Raw genomic sequence first — 15,680 nt, forward strand, 5'->3', positions numbered from 1 at the left:
ATAGATCCACCTGTATCGGCATTTTTGAACTTTCTCTTATTGATTTGATGGTGCTCTGCTCTAGTAGCATATGGTGCATTAATTTTGAGATATGGTGCTGTGACATTATTATAGCACATACTCGTGAGTAGAGTACAACCCCATTGATTGACAGTTTGCCATTGGTTGAATGTATTGTGAGCATCGCTTTTAACTAAGCGATGAGTGACTCCAGCAACTGCCTTGTTGATCTTGATCTCCGTTCTGTAATCAACAGGTGCTCAACTACAACAAAACAGCAAGTTTCAATGCGCTTTTTCCTGCTGTGAATGTTAGGAAAGGTGTACTGAGAGCTGTCAACTTTCAATATTGATTGGTATATTTTGCAGACTCAAGGCAGAAAGTAAGGCGACAAAAAAGCATGTGGAGGCCACAAAGGCTTGGAAGAAGCAGCACAAGGAGAAAGTCAGAGCAGTCGAGAAGCAGACAGCACAGTATGACGCTTCAGACCTTCCAATCCTGGGGGCTGAAAACGTGGAACAGCTAGACCTTGATGGCGATCAATCCGATGATGCCGATGCAGAGGAGCTGCCCATCCACCAGCAAGTCTTCTTCCCACAGCAGGTGGGGTGGAAGGTCTCCAGTCCTGCATAGTCCTAGCGCCCTCAGGGAAAGGGCAAGCCAGCAACTGGGTGTACATTGATAATGCAGGTCCTAGAGCCCGAGTGCTCGTTGTCCGGAAGCGACACCCTCTTGGAAGCCTGCACAGCAGGCATCAGCAAGTTCAAGACAGTCGAGGCAGACAGCATGGAGCACAGCGCTCTGTCACAGGAGCTCATCAATGGGGGCTGGCTGACGGAGCATTACCAAAGGTATGCTTGACAGCTTAGCATGGTAGCTCTATGGCACCACCCACTGCACTCAGCCACTTCCCAAAAAGGACATGCTGATCTAAGGAGTACTTTCACGGACAAGTGTGCGTTTGTGCAGATCGCCGGAGTGCCCAGAAGAGACAGCAAAGTTGCTCTTCCGTGCGTCAGCCTTCTCGCGCAACGAGTCCCAGGCAGTGGCTGCTTGCTCAGCTCTGCTGACGCTGCTTGGAGCGCCTGACAGCAGCAACGCCTTCCTTGCTGCAGCCTGCACATCACACACCTATAGTGGGTGTCTCTCATCCAGCTGTCCACACCGCGTAGCTCTCCAGCTGCTCCAATAAATCAGGAAATTTGGTAGATTGTGTGTATTGTCCCTGGGTTAATAAGAGTGCCGTGATCATTTGCAAGGTATTGCCGGCCTTGCACGTTCCTGGTGACTAGTCTGGCTTTGTGTGCAGTGTCACCATTGTATGGGAGCGCTCCCAGCGGACGCGTCACAGAATGGGCGCCAGGAGCCAATGACATTCTGGAGGCCCTAGTGCAGCTGGGCTACAGGCCTGCGCCGGCGGCTGCAGGCGGCAGGCAAGCAAAGAGCGCCGCCGGCAAGAAAGAGGCAGAAGCAGCGCCTGAGGAGAGCAGCGCAGAACCCCAGCTCCTCAATGTGGCCCTGCTCCTTCGCATATTCAGAGCTGTTTGCCTGGCAAAGGTGCGTCTGGGGAGGAGACAAAATGCTCCTGTCTATTCATCATGCAGCATAATGCAGTGCACATGGGTGAACTGCACTACCTGTTTGGCAATACAGACTGGCAACGAAGGAGGTTGCCATGATTGGCCATTGCGCTTGTGCAGGAGGCTGTTGGTGGAGCTCAGGGGCCCTCTTGGAGCAGCCATGCAGAGCTATTGGTGGCCCTGTTGCGCCTCAGGATGGACCCTGAAACCTGCGCTTTGGCCGAGGATCTTGAGGTCAGCATCTCCTCTGTGCACCCCTGCCCCAATTTTTCATTGTGGTTACATCAGTTCTGTGTGCGCTCAGCTGGGCCTTGTTTGCCCTGACATGAGCTGATAGCATGGTGCTTGTGGCGCGCAGTCGGCAATGGATGCAGCGCTGCAGGCGTTTGGCGAGAGCACCTGGCAGCGCAAGTTTGTCACTCTGGCAGAGCAGGCCTCGCAGGTGGGATCCGCTCGGCTCATTCCCACCACTCTTCACGCATCACTGCAGCTTCCATTGATGATATTTTGTCAGAGGAGCGGCATTGGTCTCTGTGGTGAGGCATTTTGAAGCTGACTTCTACATCTACTGGCATAGGTGGGGGTCAGCCACAGGGGTCACTTGGAGGCAATCGGGCGAATCCCCACCCACTCACTGCGCGGCCGGGTGCTGCGTCAGCACGCTCTGGTGGCTCTGCTGCGCCACGTCATCCCCAGCAAGGCACGCACGGCCCCTGAGTGCCTGGCCATGTTTCCAAGCCGGACGGGACACCTTGGATGTTTGCCATTTGAATATTCTTAGGGGTGTTGGACGTGAGGGAAGGCTTCTGTTCAACTGTTGCAGGCGACGGGGAACAGCGGCGCCAACAAGCGCGGTGCAGTCTCTGAGGTGGACGTCCCCAAGGTACAGTAGGTCTTGGTCATGACAGCTCTGCCGCAGACAAGTAAAGAGAATGGACAGTGGAAACTCCATCAGAATTGCCCATTGGAGACGTGCTATCTGAGACTCGGCTCTGCTTTGCTGTGCAGGTGCTGCAGAGCCTGCCCTGGTTTTCAGACACCCGAGCCAGGCGCGACATGGCCGCCAGCGCCATGAGCGGCGAGGGCTCCTTCGGGGCCGTTGAGGTGCACACGGCCCTGCAGGCAGCCCACAAGCTGGTCTGGGACCACGAACTGATGCATGGTGCGCGCCTGCCCTGTCCTTTTCCTTACAAACTGGGAAACCACCCGTGCTAGTTGTTGAGCTGGAATTGAATGCACAGAAGTGCTTACGGCAGTTGCTGGCTGCTAGGCAGGTCAAAGGCAACCCCGTCTGATCAGGATCCTTTGGTAAATCCTAACAAAAATTACCTCCTCTAGAAATAGTGTGGCATGCGTGTGCAGGGCGCGATGAGTTTGTGGGGGAGACATGGCCGGGCTTCCTGAGGAGCCTGGAGGCGCAGTTTCTGACCTCCAAGAAGCTGGACAGAATGTCCGACCTCAAGCTGCTCTTCACTGCGCTCCTCAACTTCACTCCCGCCGACCAGATCTGAGGCTGACATGACCTCATTGGTGACTGGATACCTGATCAAGACGCATGTGGTCAAGAGGCTGCCATGCAGAACAGTCAAGCGCTGATGTGCTTGTTTTGATACCTGGTCTGGACATGGTAGATGAATTAGCTTGCAGAGGAGCCAAGGGACATGGTTCCCCTAGTACTGTATTTATGACTTCTGAGTATATTCCTGTCCTGCACGAAAAGGAAAGGCGGTACCGGATCTGTTGTAAACACCATTGCCAAGATGGTGATGCTCTGTGATGTTTCTTTATCATGGCACAGCATGGTGGCTATATTTGAGCATTCTTTACATGGATGTGGCAAGCCTGCATCTACAAAAGCAGCAAGGAGCTCCATTCACGTGGATCTAATTGCATTCCTGCAGGCTTCCAATGCTTAGGCTAGTACATGTATACACCACATGCCGCTGAAATTACACAACGTGGATACGCGCATGTCATGTGACAAAGTTGGTCCTATGCGACAAGTTGTGCTTAGAAGTGCCCGTCGGCACTGCCCAATGGATGCAAACTGTATGCCCTTCAACGTTGCAACTATATTTCCCTGTCCCACACACTCAGAACGGAATTGGTGCAGCAATAATATCTCAGCACTGACAACGGGACATGCAGTACCGCACAGACGTGTGACAAAACTCTGGACTGAGAGTCCTGCTCTCCTTGCAGCAGCTCATGTACTTGTAGTCTCAAAATTGTTGTTTTGGTGCAGTGAGAGCATGTTCCAGTCATTCCTGCTGTTTCTGTTCATTCCCAGGTTCTTGAGAACCATATCTTGCCGCTTGAAGGCGTATGCATCTGCATGTACTACAGTACAATTCACTCTTTCTGCTGTTCAATGTCTGCATTGATTAGGGTAGCAGACCGGTAGCCCCTTGCCTTCATGTCCTTGCAAATGACCCAAGAGATTCCCTGCTGACCCACTCCCCAGAATAAGAAGCCCCATCCATTGTACCTAACCCATTGTAGTTCTTAGTATGCCCCAGAATGAACCGCAGGAACACCTGGTGCTGGGCCTGGCATCCACTTGAATTCAACAAAAATGCACTGAAAGCGTGACATACAGGATGAAGCAGAAGGGAAAGAGAGAAAGGAGCGATGGGACCAGCACAGCACATCAGCAGGCACCATTTGCAGCCCGCCATGATGCACACCAGTGGCAGCTCACAGGGGGTTCCTGTTCTGTGCTGTTGTTCAGTACGGCATGCAATTTGACATTCTGGTTGTTTGCCCTCCCATTCAGGTGCAACTTCACCCTCACGGAGTTCCATTTTGATGCTCCCGTCCTCACACAAACTGCTTGCGTGCGTACAGCGAGGGGTGCCGATCGTCCAGGAAGGCGGCGGGCGGCTCCCGGGGGGTCGGCTTGCAGAGGGCGCGGTTGAACAGCGAGGTGACGCGAGTCATCAGGCCGGCGGCCGCGGCGTCCTCGTCAGCGGGAGGGGGAACTGGTGGCGGCCGCGGTGGCAGCAGCTGGCTCAGGTCGTGGGCCTCGCCGGGGGGTCCCTCCCCACCGAAGTGCCCCCCCACCTTGGACATCACCACTGGGCTTGGCGCCTTCATCTGCTGGGCCCCGCTAGCCTGTAGGCACCAACAGAAACAAGGACACATCAGCATGTTGCAGCTACCATGTTTATTTGGTGGTGGAAATGAAGGAAATCGTGAGATGCAGTGGCTACGGATGTGTGGAAAAGAATTGCAAGGCAAAAGAAAGTACCGCGGTGGCTGATGAGCTGAGGCTGCTGCGCCTTGTTTTCTGTGGCCACTGTGCAGAGTCCTCGTGAGGCATTGGTCTCCTGGACGCCGACAGCCGGTGAGGAGCCGCCCCCTGTGATGACAGCAAAGCAAGACCCTCATCAGATCCCCAGTCGCGAGGATGGCAAAGGAAGCCCAATAGCCGTTTGATCCAGGGGACTAAACAGCAGTCCTTATCCTCAAGGGCAATCCTTATGCTCAAGCCTTCTAGCCTTCTGCTCATCCATTCATCCCATTCTGCATGCGCCACCTCAGTGAGGATGTATTTTCGGCACTTCAACGCAGCAAGTGCACCTCTGCGCAAAGCTCCTCCCAATCTGTATTACCTTCTTGTTAGCATGTGGTCTTTGCTCTGTATGCGAGCTGGTGAAATCTCAGTGCACCTGTGCGGAGGTGGGGCGGCTGTCGTGCAGCAGTGGGGAAGTGGACCGGAAGCTGCCGGCGTCTGCGCCGCCGCCGGCGCGCATGCAGTCCTCGGCCGATGACGCGCTTCCGCTGGAGCGATTGTTGAACATGTCGCTGCTGCTCGCACTGCTGCCGCCGTCGCCCGCTCCGCCGCCGCTCAGACACTCGAACGCCGCGTGCCTCGCCTGCACTCAAACCCAACAATGCTCCTCAGGATCACAGTGATATTGTGTAAGAGCTACATGCGTCCTTCTGCTGCCTTAGCCCCTGACGTTGCATGTGCAAGTGTGTCATCTACCCTGCAATGTGTCTGGACTTCTGCGGAGTCCCTAGGCATACGAGAGTGGCTTCCAGAGCAAAGGTCAGATAGAAAGGCAAGCTAGGCTGTTCAGAAGGAAGATTGGCTTGCGTGAGGATCTGGACACAGATCTGGATTTAGGACAAGGTGTGTGGTCGGCTGGGGCGTGCCTTGATCAGGCTGCCGCCGGAGCCCTGGAGGATGAGGTGGGGTGCATTCACGTGGTGTGGCGCGATTTCGGGCGCGCTTGTGGCGGCCTGCCCCTGCCGCACAGAGAAGCTTCCCGACAGCGCTCCGCCGCCCGCGCCCCCGATGCTGATCGTTATCGTCCCCTGGGCCCCTGTGATTACCAGAACCCCCCATCAAATGAGATCCCCAGTGCCTGCTGTCCCAAGATCCTGGACACTGCCAGGGCCTTTAAACACCAGGCACGAATCCAGTGCCTAGTAGAGAAAAAGTAAGAGGAGTGCATACCTAAATGTACAGCTGTGGCGCACTCAGGAATAAATTGACACTGCAAATCTCACGCGCCGTGCGCCAAGTTTGAGAGACCAGGAAGCAGGGAACACACCGTTGCTGGGCCGCTTGCCGGTGGCTGTGAGGGCGATGGGCCGGGGGCCGTGCGCGCCATCCAGGGAGCTGACAGAGTCAGAGATTGACGCGGCCGACAGCAACTGCGGCTGCGGCGGCGGCGTGGCCGGGACCGGGGCCGGCACGGCGGCGCGAGTGTATCCCAGCACGATGGGGTGCTGCAGCAGCTGCCGGGCGCTCGGCCGCGCCTTGGCATCGCGCAGCATCATGGATCCCACAAAGCCCGCGCACGCCGGTGAGAGGTTCGCGCTGAACGGCCGCATGAGCCCCGCCGTGATCGCCGCCTTTATCTCCGCCTTGTCCCGCCCCTCAAACGGGAGATGGCCTGTGTTTGATGGCCACGACATGCCTTCAATGTACTGGGAGGACCCTTTCAGCCAAGAAAAGGCGTACAGGGCCGCGATATGAGCATGAGCTCACTCGAATGATCAAGGTGAGCCACCCTGTTCTCCTAGTTATAACTTTTTGCCATACTTGTCAGTGGCTTTATGAAGACTGTACACCACACTGGTGACCACAGCACCCTTGCATGCAAGGAAAGGGTAAAAGTTTGACAGCAGCACCGCAGTACCCTCACATCACATAGGCTGAATACATCAGGTAGGTAAAGCACGAATGCCTGACATTGAAGTCAAGGCGTGTGGGGACGATCCAAGACAGGTGGAAACGGTCGACTTGGCTGTGTTGGTTAGTTTGCAAGGAGGAGTACCTGTGAGGAGCTCGTAGAGAGTGACACCGAGCGCCCAGATGTCCACCTTCTCGGTGCAGGCTGCGATCTCTGAGGTTTTCACCGCCCCGCTGATGACTGCCTCCACTGGTGGCAATGCAACCACCTGCACATGCATCAATCTGCTCCTCAAGAGGCGCTGCTGCATCTCTTGCAGGAACCCAGGCTCCTCAAGGGTGCTGGTGCAGCCGTTGTGGGAAACTCAGACTCCTAAGAGGCGCAGTTGTGTATTCCTTGAAGACTTGAAGGCGTGAGCATTTGGGCAGATGAGTGTGTGGCCAGTGTGTGATTGGTAGCTGACCTCGGGTGCCATGTACTCTACAGTGCCCACAGGCGAGATGGCCATCTCCTGCTTCATGCTCATGGTCAGGCCAAAGTCCCCCAGCCGCACCCGCCCGTCGTTTGCGATGAACACATTTTCCAGCTTCACATCCCTGCACATCACCCCGACACCTCCAGCCTTCAGCACTGAAATTTTTGCAAGAGTCCTTTGGCAGCAAGAAATCACCGGCTCTGCCATGTCCTCTCAGGCCTGCGCACAACTTGCTGCAGCGATGCCGGTGGGGTGGTCTTCACATTGCATCTAATCCAGCCAAGACAGGGCTGATCCATCTCTGATCCAAGTTTACAGAATGAGCGCCTAGAATGGCATTCAGTCGCTCTTTCAGATGAACTGTTGTGCAAGGGCGTGGGAGGGTGCGGACCTGTGAATTATAGAGTTGCTGTGCATGTGCTGCAGGGTCTTCAGCAGGGGCACAGCCACTTCCAGGATGACTCGCCGCTCTGACATCGCGCGCCCCTCCTTCAGCAGCCGCTCCAGCAGGTCCCCCCCTCCGCAGTACTCCATGACCAGGAATATCTGGTACGCGTCTTGGAAGGCTCCATAGAACTGGGTGATCAGTGGCACCCTGTACCCCGCCAGAGCTCACATCACTTTGCACATGTAAAGCTGCTCACACCCAGGGGGGAGCTTGAGTCGCTAGGAAATATAAAGCCAAATGAAGTGGCTAATTTGCAAGGAGAGTGGTACCGTTTGCGCGTCATGTAGATCATCATTGCTGCTTCGCGCTTCACAGCGCGCAGCTTGGATGTGGACAGCTTGCTCTTCTCATACACCTTCACGGCCACCCTCCTCCCGTCCAGCTTGTGGCAGTAGGCTGAGTACACGACGCAGTCCCTGCAAAACAGCGCACAGGCTTGAGTCCAGGGGGCCAGCAACAAGCTACGACGCACCGTTCTGTGTCATCACCCCGGTGCTCTGACAGCTTCTGGAAGCAGCGTCCAGATATCATGGCTAACAATTTTATCTTCCATCAATTGTGCTGCGGGACAGAGAAAGGCTTGCCCGAACTACAGCTTTCAACCTCCGAAAGAAACCCTCGGGCATTGCTGGCAATCTGTCTGTTCGTACAGATGGACTTTGTAAACCACAAGGAACATCTGCAAGATAAAGCTTATATATATTATATGGAAAGACGAAGAGTTATTGTAATAACCCCATACATGGCGAATAGCACATCCTTCCGGACCGGGGAATTTCTCTACTATAGGGAATCTACTCACTTGCCCTTTCCGATGACCATGCTGTCCTTAAAGTCCTGCGGCCTGAAATTACAAACGCCTTCTGTCTCCTCAAAGCACGGCCCATCGACAGCATCGCTCCCTGGATAGGCCATCGTCACTTTCCGACACCCCACCGGGACCCTCCGAAATATCTTCCCTTGTAGCTCCCGTAGCCACAGGCCTATGAATCCATACGATGAGGATTCTAGCTACTTAGGTCTACAATAATCTACTCACATCAGATGTCTGTTATTCTGTGGCTTCTCGCTCTTGTGGCTTCTCTCGGGATGCACCGAAACCGTTGCTGACGATTCGGAACAATGAAGAGGCATCGGCAAGCCACACCTTGCAACTTCGATGTAATACATGTGAGTGTAAAAGAGCAAGCAGGGGCAGGTGCTTGTCCTGGTGCGCTCGCGAGTGTCCAGGCAGCTCAGAAGGGGGAACCTCCGCTACCACAGCGGGGGGACCGTTTCTCCTAAAAGGCGTTACAACAATCGACTCGAATCAGAACGTTATTGTAGATCTCTTGTCAATGAGTCTGCAGAGATGGGGTGTCTATAGGGTCAAGGATTCTAAAAGTGGCGATCGACGACAAATTGTGAGATGTAGTATCTCCTTCTGGTCCAAGGTGCTTCACATCCTGACGGCCTGTATGTGTAGTCGCAGATCACACATCAATGTAAAGACACGAGGTGACATGATTTATTCTGCCAATGGCAAAAATTCCGGGCCTTGCTCTGACACTATGGGTCTTGGTCCCTCTTTGAAGAATGAATGCTTGAATACCTATGAGCTTAAGCCCTTCAGCTGGAGTTAGAACTCATGCCTACTGTCAGCTCTATCAACGCATTATAGGTCTTGCTGGCCGGTCAGGGCGGCGGCTCTCAATCACTAAGTCCTTCGAAGAATTCTGCATCAGTCAGCAAAGTACCCAAGAGGCAGCACTTGTGTCATCATAAAATAAGTCTGTACCAGTAGTCTGCATGCGCAGCTTCCTGAAGGTTGCAACAGAGCAACACTATCAACTGCAACCGATAAAGCTCTTAGAATGCAACAAACTTCGCAAGGGGCACGGATGCAAGGCAGAGTCTTTCTGTATGTCCTCAGCTGATATTGGGGCAGCTGAGTTTGAAACACAACCAGGGGAATCAGAATATTACTTGTTTTGCTGGCCTGCAGGGCAGAGAACCTCAAGCACCATGTGCGTTGCATCCATCAACCTTCCACTGGGAACATCACAAAGCAGCAACTTTGCTGAAGAACGCATTCTTTTGAACGAGTCAGCAAGCACATGCATGCGCAGTTCACATACAGTAAATTATTCACTTTTCTATTGACAAACAGAGCATCATGGAACTACCGCACTTAGCAGGTCGTGATCGTTCGCAATCGAAAGTATAAGGTCATAAGCATGCATAGATATCCCTCCAAGAACTCTGAAAAAGAGTATGCTCCACTCAACCATGATAAATCATACCATCAGCCAAAACATGCCTTGTTTCGGGCTGCTGAAGGGCCGCACACAGTATTCTGACAAGTAGGAGATTTCCCCAAAGAAGCTGCAAGCACAGTGTGGCAGGCTGGCACAGGCCAATATAAAAAGAATGCAGAGAAAGTTTGCCAAGGACTTGGCTTCAAAATAAGCACATGAGCCTCCAAAGGATCAACGCAGGTGGATGCTTGCACGCCTGCAATCAAGCTGGCATCGTAAGACCTCGAATTCTGCATGCTGTGAAAAGCAAACTTGTCCTCACACCCCTTCCTGCTGCCTCACGCTGGGCTTGGCAGCTTCCGATCTGAACGGAAAGTAAGTCCGAAACAAAATGCTGACCTGCCATCTATCCATCCGTCAGGGCACACACTCAAAAGCAAGTAGAGATGCTGCTCCTCAGAACAATGCCCCATGGTCTTTTCATATCAAAAAGATACTTGTGTGCCAACACAGATTACCGCCAGGACAGACCTGGAACACAGTCAGGAAAACAAAGAACATTAATTGTACGTAATATAATAATTGTACGGCAGCAAATGCCACTGGCTTTGATCCACATCCCCAGAAGGATAATGCTGGTAAAGATTGATTTATGAATCGCAGGCGGGCGTTTCCTCAGAGGCTGGTCCTATCCTATCTCATCAAAATTCTGGGTCTGCCTCAGGTGGGTTCATCAGATCCCTCCTAAAACGACCTGTCTGTTGCACAGTATGATGCTACCTGAACCTCCTGCTGAGAAGAATGCTGGTCTTGAGTGTGGTACTTCCTGTCCTGCAAAAAGGAGAGCAGAATGTAGGGGACTGGCACATTGCTGACTGCAGAAGCCAACCTGGCTTCTTTCAACGGTTTTGCTTTTGCAGTAAAAAAAAAAGAAACTGCACACGTCCCACACCGACCAATCTGCAAGCAGGCACCAATCTGGTGATTCATCTCGATGATGCAAACTTGCATCCTAAATCATGCCACCTACTGGCGAGGCAGCGGCTCTGAAATGTTGTACACTTGCTGCCGCAGCAGGTTGTAGTCATCGAGGAGGCGCCTGTGGGCGTCTTGGAGCAGCGCCAGCTGTCCAAGCAGCACCTGCACGTGTTGGAGGGAACACGGATAAGCCTGTGATAATAGCGCCAATAAAAAAGTGTCTGATGAGTGATGCAACACCAGGCAAACGTGATCACTGGAGATTGTGGATGTACAAACACATGCCAGTAGAGTTGAGGCAGGGGGCGAAGTACGTATCAGTGTCTTTTGCTCCTCGACCTCCGTCCTGGGTTTCAGGCGCATCCGACGAGCAGACTCGCGGTTGATTTTGCGTCTCTTCTGCCTGCGTAGCTCCTCTGCGGTCATCTCTGGTTCCTCCCTCTTGCCCTCCTCCGAATTTGCGGAGCACTCCAAAGCTGTTTGGCAGCGAGTTATTTCTGAGTGCAAGCTGTGATCACACCCTCCTCCTATATTTGTGGACAAATCGAAGCCTGCCAGGCAGCAAATTTTGAAAGTGACCAGCTCATCCATCTGCACAAGAGAGTGCGTCGAGGAATTCCGCCTGAGGATCAAAAGACCGAAAACACGCACTAGGCTCTCCGCAGAAAGGCCTTCCGAAAGAATCATGGCGACCACCGCTCGAGGGTTGGTCGCGGATTGTCGCCTCGTTAAGGAGATGTGGGTTATCGGCGAAGGGCCTTCCGGAATGCTCACGCCTGCATGCACTTTCAGGAAGGGGGTATGTTCGTGCCTGTGCGCTCCATGTTTTGGGTGTGTGTGCTGTCCATATCAGCGCAGCTGCTCTCTTGCCGAGCTGATTGCAACCACAAGATCTCCTCAGCACCAAATCTGCCGGCGGGGTAATCACAGCCCGATTTATTGACGTCCGGCTGCATAGCGATGGGAAGCTCACAGGGTGCACAGTTGTCTTGCAGACCAGGGTGGTGCAGTTGTCCAACCCTGATGTGTTGCTCCGAGCCAAACAAGGGCTCCGGCTGATCAAGGAAGTTTTCAAAGAGCAGCATGTTGGGCATGCCCGGCATTCCTGCCATGTTGCTGAGTGAAAACTGCCCAGGCCACCCAGACGGCAAGACGGGTCCAATTTCGCGCTAAGCGCCCTTTCCTTGTAAGCACCAAAAGATCGCCAAATTTGGAAATCTGATCTGTGTCATAATTTTCTAATCTGGCAGTCCATGGATTTCGACTCGGATCGGCACGATACGGGACAGGACAGCCGCGGAGAGTCCACGGATTGTCCAACGCACGCATTCAATATGAATCCCGACAAGTAGACAGAGCTTAAAAAAAGCGTACCCAAACTAAACGATCAACAGGACGGCATCAACAGCAAGCTCTGCAGTGGCACTCCAAGGTTCGTTCACAGTCCGTTCACTCTCCGACCCATGCACTGCGACGCCTGCAAGCGTTTCCATATCTTCAAATGAACATATCACGATGTGTTTGTTTCAAACACGCGGGCTCGATTGCTCTAAAGAGCTAAATTCATATCTGTTCGGCGTGTACCGTGCTCGGCCTCTACGTCGTTTTAAATCTACTGTGGCCACCCTTGCAGATGTCGTCCAAGGTGACTGCGACGTTGGGCTTCTTCCTCTGCCTGGGCCTGGCGGCACAGCTTGCAAGTGCGCCTTCTCGAAACCCCTTCGTTAAATTGTCGATGCTGTAGCTGTGTACTGGACCCGTCTTGCTTCAGAGCTCCTTGTGAAAGCAGCAGAAAATTTTCATCATTGTTGCCTTTCCGGTCTACCAAGTGATGCGAGGAGCAGAAGGTCGTTATTTATATCGATGATTTGTGGGACGGCTCTGGAACGTCTGAAATCTGCTGCCTGCCTCGCAGGCGCCACATGGGAAGGAGAGGGCGACTACCCCTGGCTGAAGAAGGACGACAAGGGGGAAGTCGGTGATTATCCCCTCGAGAAGTACGAGCTAGACCATAATTTGTCGGACCTTGCCAGTAAGTACATCGAGGAAAAGGGTAAGGCAGACATGGCCGAGCACGACGATTTGCTCAAGAAGCTCACGGACACCAAGAACTACCTTCCCGCCAGCAAGTACTCCGTCTCCTCCCTCTACTACAAGGTCTTCCAGCTCGAGCGTGAGATCTGGTACATCCTCGGCTGCCTGAAGTCGGTACGCACCCACCTGCATCGCGCCCCTGTTTTGCAGCTGGCAATTTCTGCACCCTAGCAAACGTCCCATATGGCAGGCTGACATGCACACATGTGTCCCATTCAAACAACAGTGCTTTGATTTGATACGCACGAAGATGAACCGTTCTCTGAGGCGTCCTTGCGCTGGAAAACTCATCTTTGACGAGTCCAGCAAAAGGCATGAAACTCATGTGGGTCGTGCGCAGGGCAACTGCACTGTGGCCGGACCTCCAGGCCCCACTGGCGCCACCGGCCCTACAGGCCCCTCCGGCCCCTCCGGCCCTGCCGGTCCCACTGGTGAGCCCGCATTTATTATTGTTATTATTTGCTTTTCCTGCCAGAGGGGAGATGCGTCTGCAAGCTGCATGTAAACGCTGCCACATATCCTACCCCATGATGGAATCGCCAGATCCAAGCAAGACCCAATCAACCGTGGGCACGGTGCTCAGTTCTTACCAACCCCTGCCAGCCGAGGCCTATATCACACCAACATAAATGCACCGAGGTGTATGCCGGATTGACATGCACAGACTCACTGTGCTCACAGCTGCAGGCCTGTGGCAGAAGAAACATCGCCAGACTGGTGTAGTAATTGGCAGGCTGCATGCTTTGGCTTTGCTGCTGTGGGAATGTGCTGCTTGTGCTGCCATGCGTTGAACTAGCCTTCCCTGGCAGTGCCCAAAGTCAAGGATTTTAAGACACTATTTGCTGAACGGTGCTTGCTTTTGTGCTGCAGGTCCTATGGGTGCCAAGGGCGAGAACGGCACCTGCTCAGCAGACCAGTGCGAGAGTGCGTTGCTCCTTCCAGACTGCAGACTGCACGCATGCTTCTTGTTATTTTAATGGCTAATTGTATGCTTCTTGTGACTGTGCATGCTTCCTGCATGCTACTTGTCAGTGTGCTGGCTGCATGCGCACTTCTTGCGCTCTATTTTGCTTGCTAATGGCATGTGCAATACCTGCAGCTTTCTTCTGCAGCTGCATACGCGCTTCCTGTCGTTATGCTGGCAGTGACTGTTGTGTTGCAATCATAGAGTGCCCCGAGAAGGACATCATCAAAGCGACCGGCGGCGAGAAGATCTGCTGCAAGGACGATACCTGCCTCGTGGATGTGCCCCCTTCCTGGGGCGGCAAAGACATCGACTTCTACTACCCCCAGGACTACCCGTACGCGGAGGGCGCCTCACTCACCGGCCAAAAACCCGTCAAGGTCACCCTGGCACCGGGCACCTGCACCTACCCTGACGGAAAGAAGTGGCTCTGCAAGAGGGTGAGCTTCTTGCCTGCCACAGTGACGAGGCCATCATGTGCTTGAGAAAGAGAGAGGAAGGTGCATCGTGGAAGTGTTAAATGTCCAGCTTCCTGCAGCTACCTAATCACAGTAATTCTCATACTGTAAACTTGGATGTGCACAATAGCACATTTCGCCCTTGCGCCCACTAGAAATTGGCTGGATCCGGAAGCACAGATGACAGGTTTAAAATCTGATGAGATTTGTGGTGGCTATGCTTTCACAGGAGGATAAGGGGTTCGAGGGTCTGTGCGGTCAGCTGTACAAGGGCAAGTGCTGGTGCGTCCCGGATTAAATGTGTTCAGAAATCTTGATTCTGCTCGTCTACTGAGCAGTGACGAGTCTCCAAAGCGCACAGCTCGATTTGCTGCATGATCTGGCACGGCTCTTGTGCACATTTTTAACCGGCTTTTCTGTGGTTGCAGGGGCTTCTACAATGAGAAGTTCACCGAGAACGTTGTGATTGGAGGTGAGCAACCATAGACAGCGTATCAGACTGCTCCATACAGCACCAGGCCCAAACCAGGACTTGTACATACTATCCTGCAGGGCGCTCGTGCTGGCTCCCAGCTGTCTCACGACCAACTGCCTGCAAAGTCATCGAAGTTAGTTTCCACACCGCACGGAGCAAGCTTGCAGCTGTCAGTTGTGAAGAATTATCACAAAGATCAGGGCAAGGTCCTGCACTGCAGTTGCTTTGTGCTGAACGTTGAGCAACAGAACTCTGGAACTCGGAGGTGAACCTGTGAACATTGCCTTGAATAATGACGTGTGCACATATGCGATTGCTTTGATTTGATAGAGTGAGGTGGCTGATCACCCGCCTATTCATGAGTGCTCAGCCAGATCCTGGTATTTGATTGAAAGCTTGACAGCACTGTTTGATTGATGCCCTTTCATCCTGTGCCGTGCCTCAGATGGAGTTGATGTCTTGACTCTGCTTTTGCTGTAACAAGGGATGAGAATATCAGATTGTTGCACAAAGTTGCCAACAACACCGAATAGCCTGCATGCTGCTACTGATGCGCAGATGCCACTGCAAAGATTTACTTCAGCAAATCCCACCAGCAGGCACTCCCATTGCATGCCAATCTAGATAGGTCCTGCATTGAAATGGCATGCAAGACCTGCACCTGGTCAGGCATAGGCAGTCTCCTCCGAAGTACTTGTCAGCACAAATATCCGATACACCCAGGCTGCAGGAATTCCTCATGCTGGCAGGGCTGCAAGACCTAGGTTGAGACACACTCTGTCAGTATCACGACTGTGATTTCTTCCTAGGTTTCTGCCTATGGC

At 53.3% G+C, this 15,680-nt stretch overlaps 4 protein-coding genes across 4 annotated transcripts; 2 read left to right on the forward strand and 2 right to left on the reverse strand.

Annotated features, from left to right (window-relative positions):
* Nucleotides 1-3,508: 3,508 nt before the first annotated feature.
* Nucleotides 3,509-4,194, forward strand: COCSUDRAFT_32969 (hypothetical protein). The gene has a single exon (XM_005648576.1). It carries the CDS (start codon nt 3,518-3,520, stop codon nt 3,962-3,964), a length of 447 nt encoding a protein of 148 aa, XP_005648633.1. The 5' UTR covers nt 3,509-3,517; the 3' UTR covers nt 3,965-4,194.
* A 206-nt stretch (nt 4,195-4,400) lies between these two features.
* On the reverse strand, nt 4,401-8,793 carry COCSUDRAFT_47135 (kinase-like protein; the record flags this gene model as incomplete). The annotated part of the gene is made up of 10 exons (XM_005648577.1): nt 8,453-8,793; nt 7,920-8,066; nt 7,594-7,797; nt 7,191-7,323; nt 6,872-6,995; nt 6,143-6,487; nt 5,742-5,911; nt 5,252-5,458; nt 4,831-4,941; nt 4,401-4,694 (listed from the first exon to the last, which is right to left on the reverse strand). The coding sequence occupies exons 1-10, from the start codon at nt 8,563-8,565 to the stop codon at nt 4,401-4,403; spliced, it is 1,848 nt and encodes a 615-aa protein (XP_005648634.1). The 5' UTR covers nt 8,566-8,793.
* Nucleotides 8,794-10,787: 1,994 nt separating this feature from the next.
* On the reverse strand, nt 10,788-11,998 carry COCSUDRAFT_32970 (hypothetical protein). The gene is made up of 3 exons (XM_005648578.1): nt 11,677-11,998; nt 11,184-11,416; nt 10,788-11,033 (listed from the first exon to the last, which is right to left on the reverse strand). Exons 1-3 carry the CDS (start codon nt 11,975-11,977, stop codon nt 10,914-10,916), a joined length of 654 nt encoding a protein of 217 aa, XP_005648635.1. The 5' UTR covers nt 11,978-11,998; the 3' UTR covers nt 10,788-10,913.
* A 500-nt stretch (nt 11,999-12,498) lies between these two features.
* COCSUDRAFT_41397 (hypothetical protein) lies at nt 12,499-14,867 on the forward strand (the record flags this gene model as incomplete). Its single annotated transcript, XM_005648579.1, has 7 exons — nt 12,499-12,565; nt 12,781-13,073; nt 13,300-13,390; nt 13,830-13,883; nt 14,128-14,363; nt 14,611-14,663; nt 14,810-14,867. The coding sequence occupies 7 exons, from the start codon at nt 12,499-12,501 to the stop codon at nt 14,865-14,867; spliced, it is 852 nt and encodes a 283-aa protein (XP_005648636.1).
* Nucleotides 14,868-15,680: the final 813 nt, after the last annotated feature.

Source organism: Coccomyxa subellipsoidea, assembly GCF_000258705.1.
Source record: "Coccomyxa subellipsoidea C-169, whole genome shotgun sequence".
In the NCBI taxonomy this organism is placed as follows: domain Eukaryota; kingdom Viridiplantae; phylum Chlorophyta; class Trebouxiophyceae; family Coccomyxaceae; genus Coccomyxa; species Coccomyxa subellipsoidea.

Bases quoted from the DNA above. Each gene is read 5' to 3' on its own strand.
- COCSUDRAFT_32969 (XM_005648576.1), top strand. From the start codon at position 3,518: ATGCCGCTGAAATTACACAACGTGGATACGCGCATGTCATGTGACAAA.
- COCSUDRAFT_32970 (XM_005648578.1), bottom strand. From the start codon at position 11,977: ATGGCAGGAATGCCGGGCATGCCCAACATGCTGCTCTTTGAAAACTTC. The intron at 11,417-11,676 runs GCACGAACATAC...GCTGCCTGGCAG, and splicing joins CCAAAACATGGAGCGCACAG to GCTTCGATTTGTCCACAAAT. The intron at 11,034-11,183 runs ATACGTACTTCG...TCCCTCCAACAC, and splicing joins TCGAGGAGCAAAAGACACTG to GTGCAGGTGCTGCTTGGACA.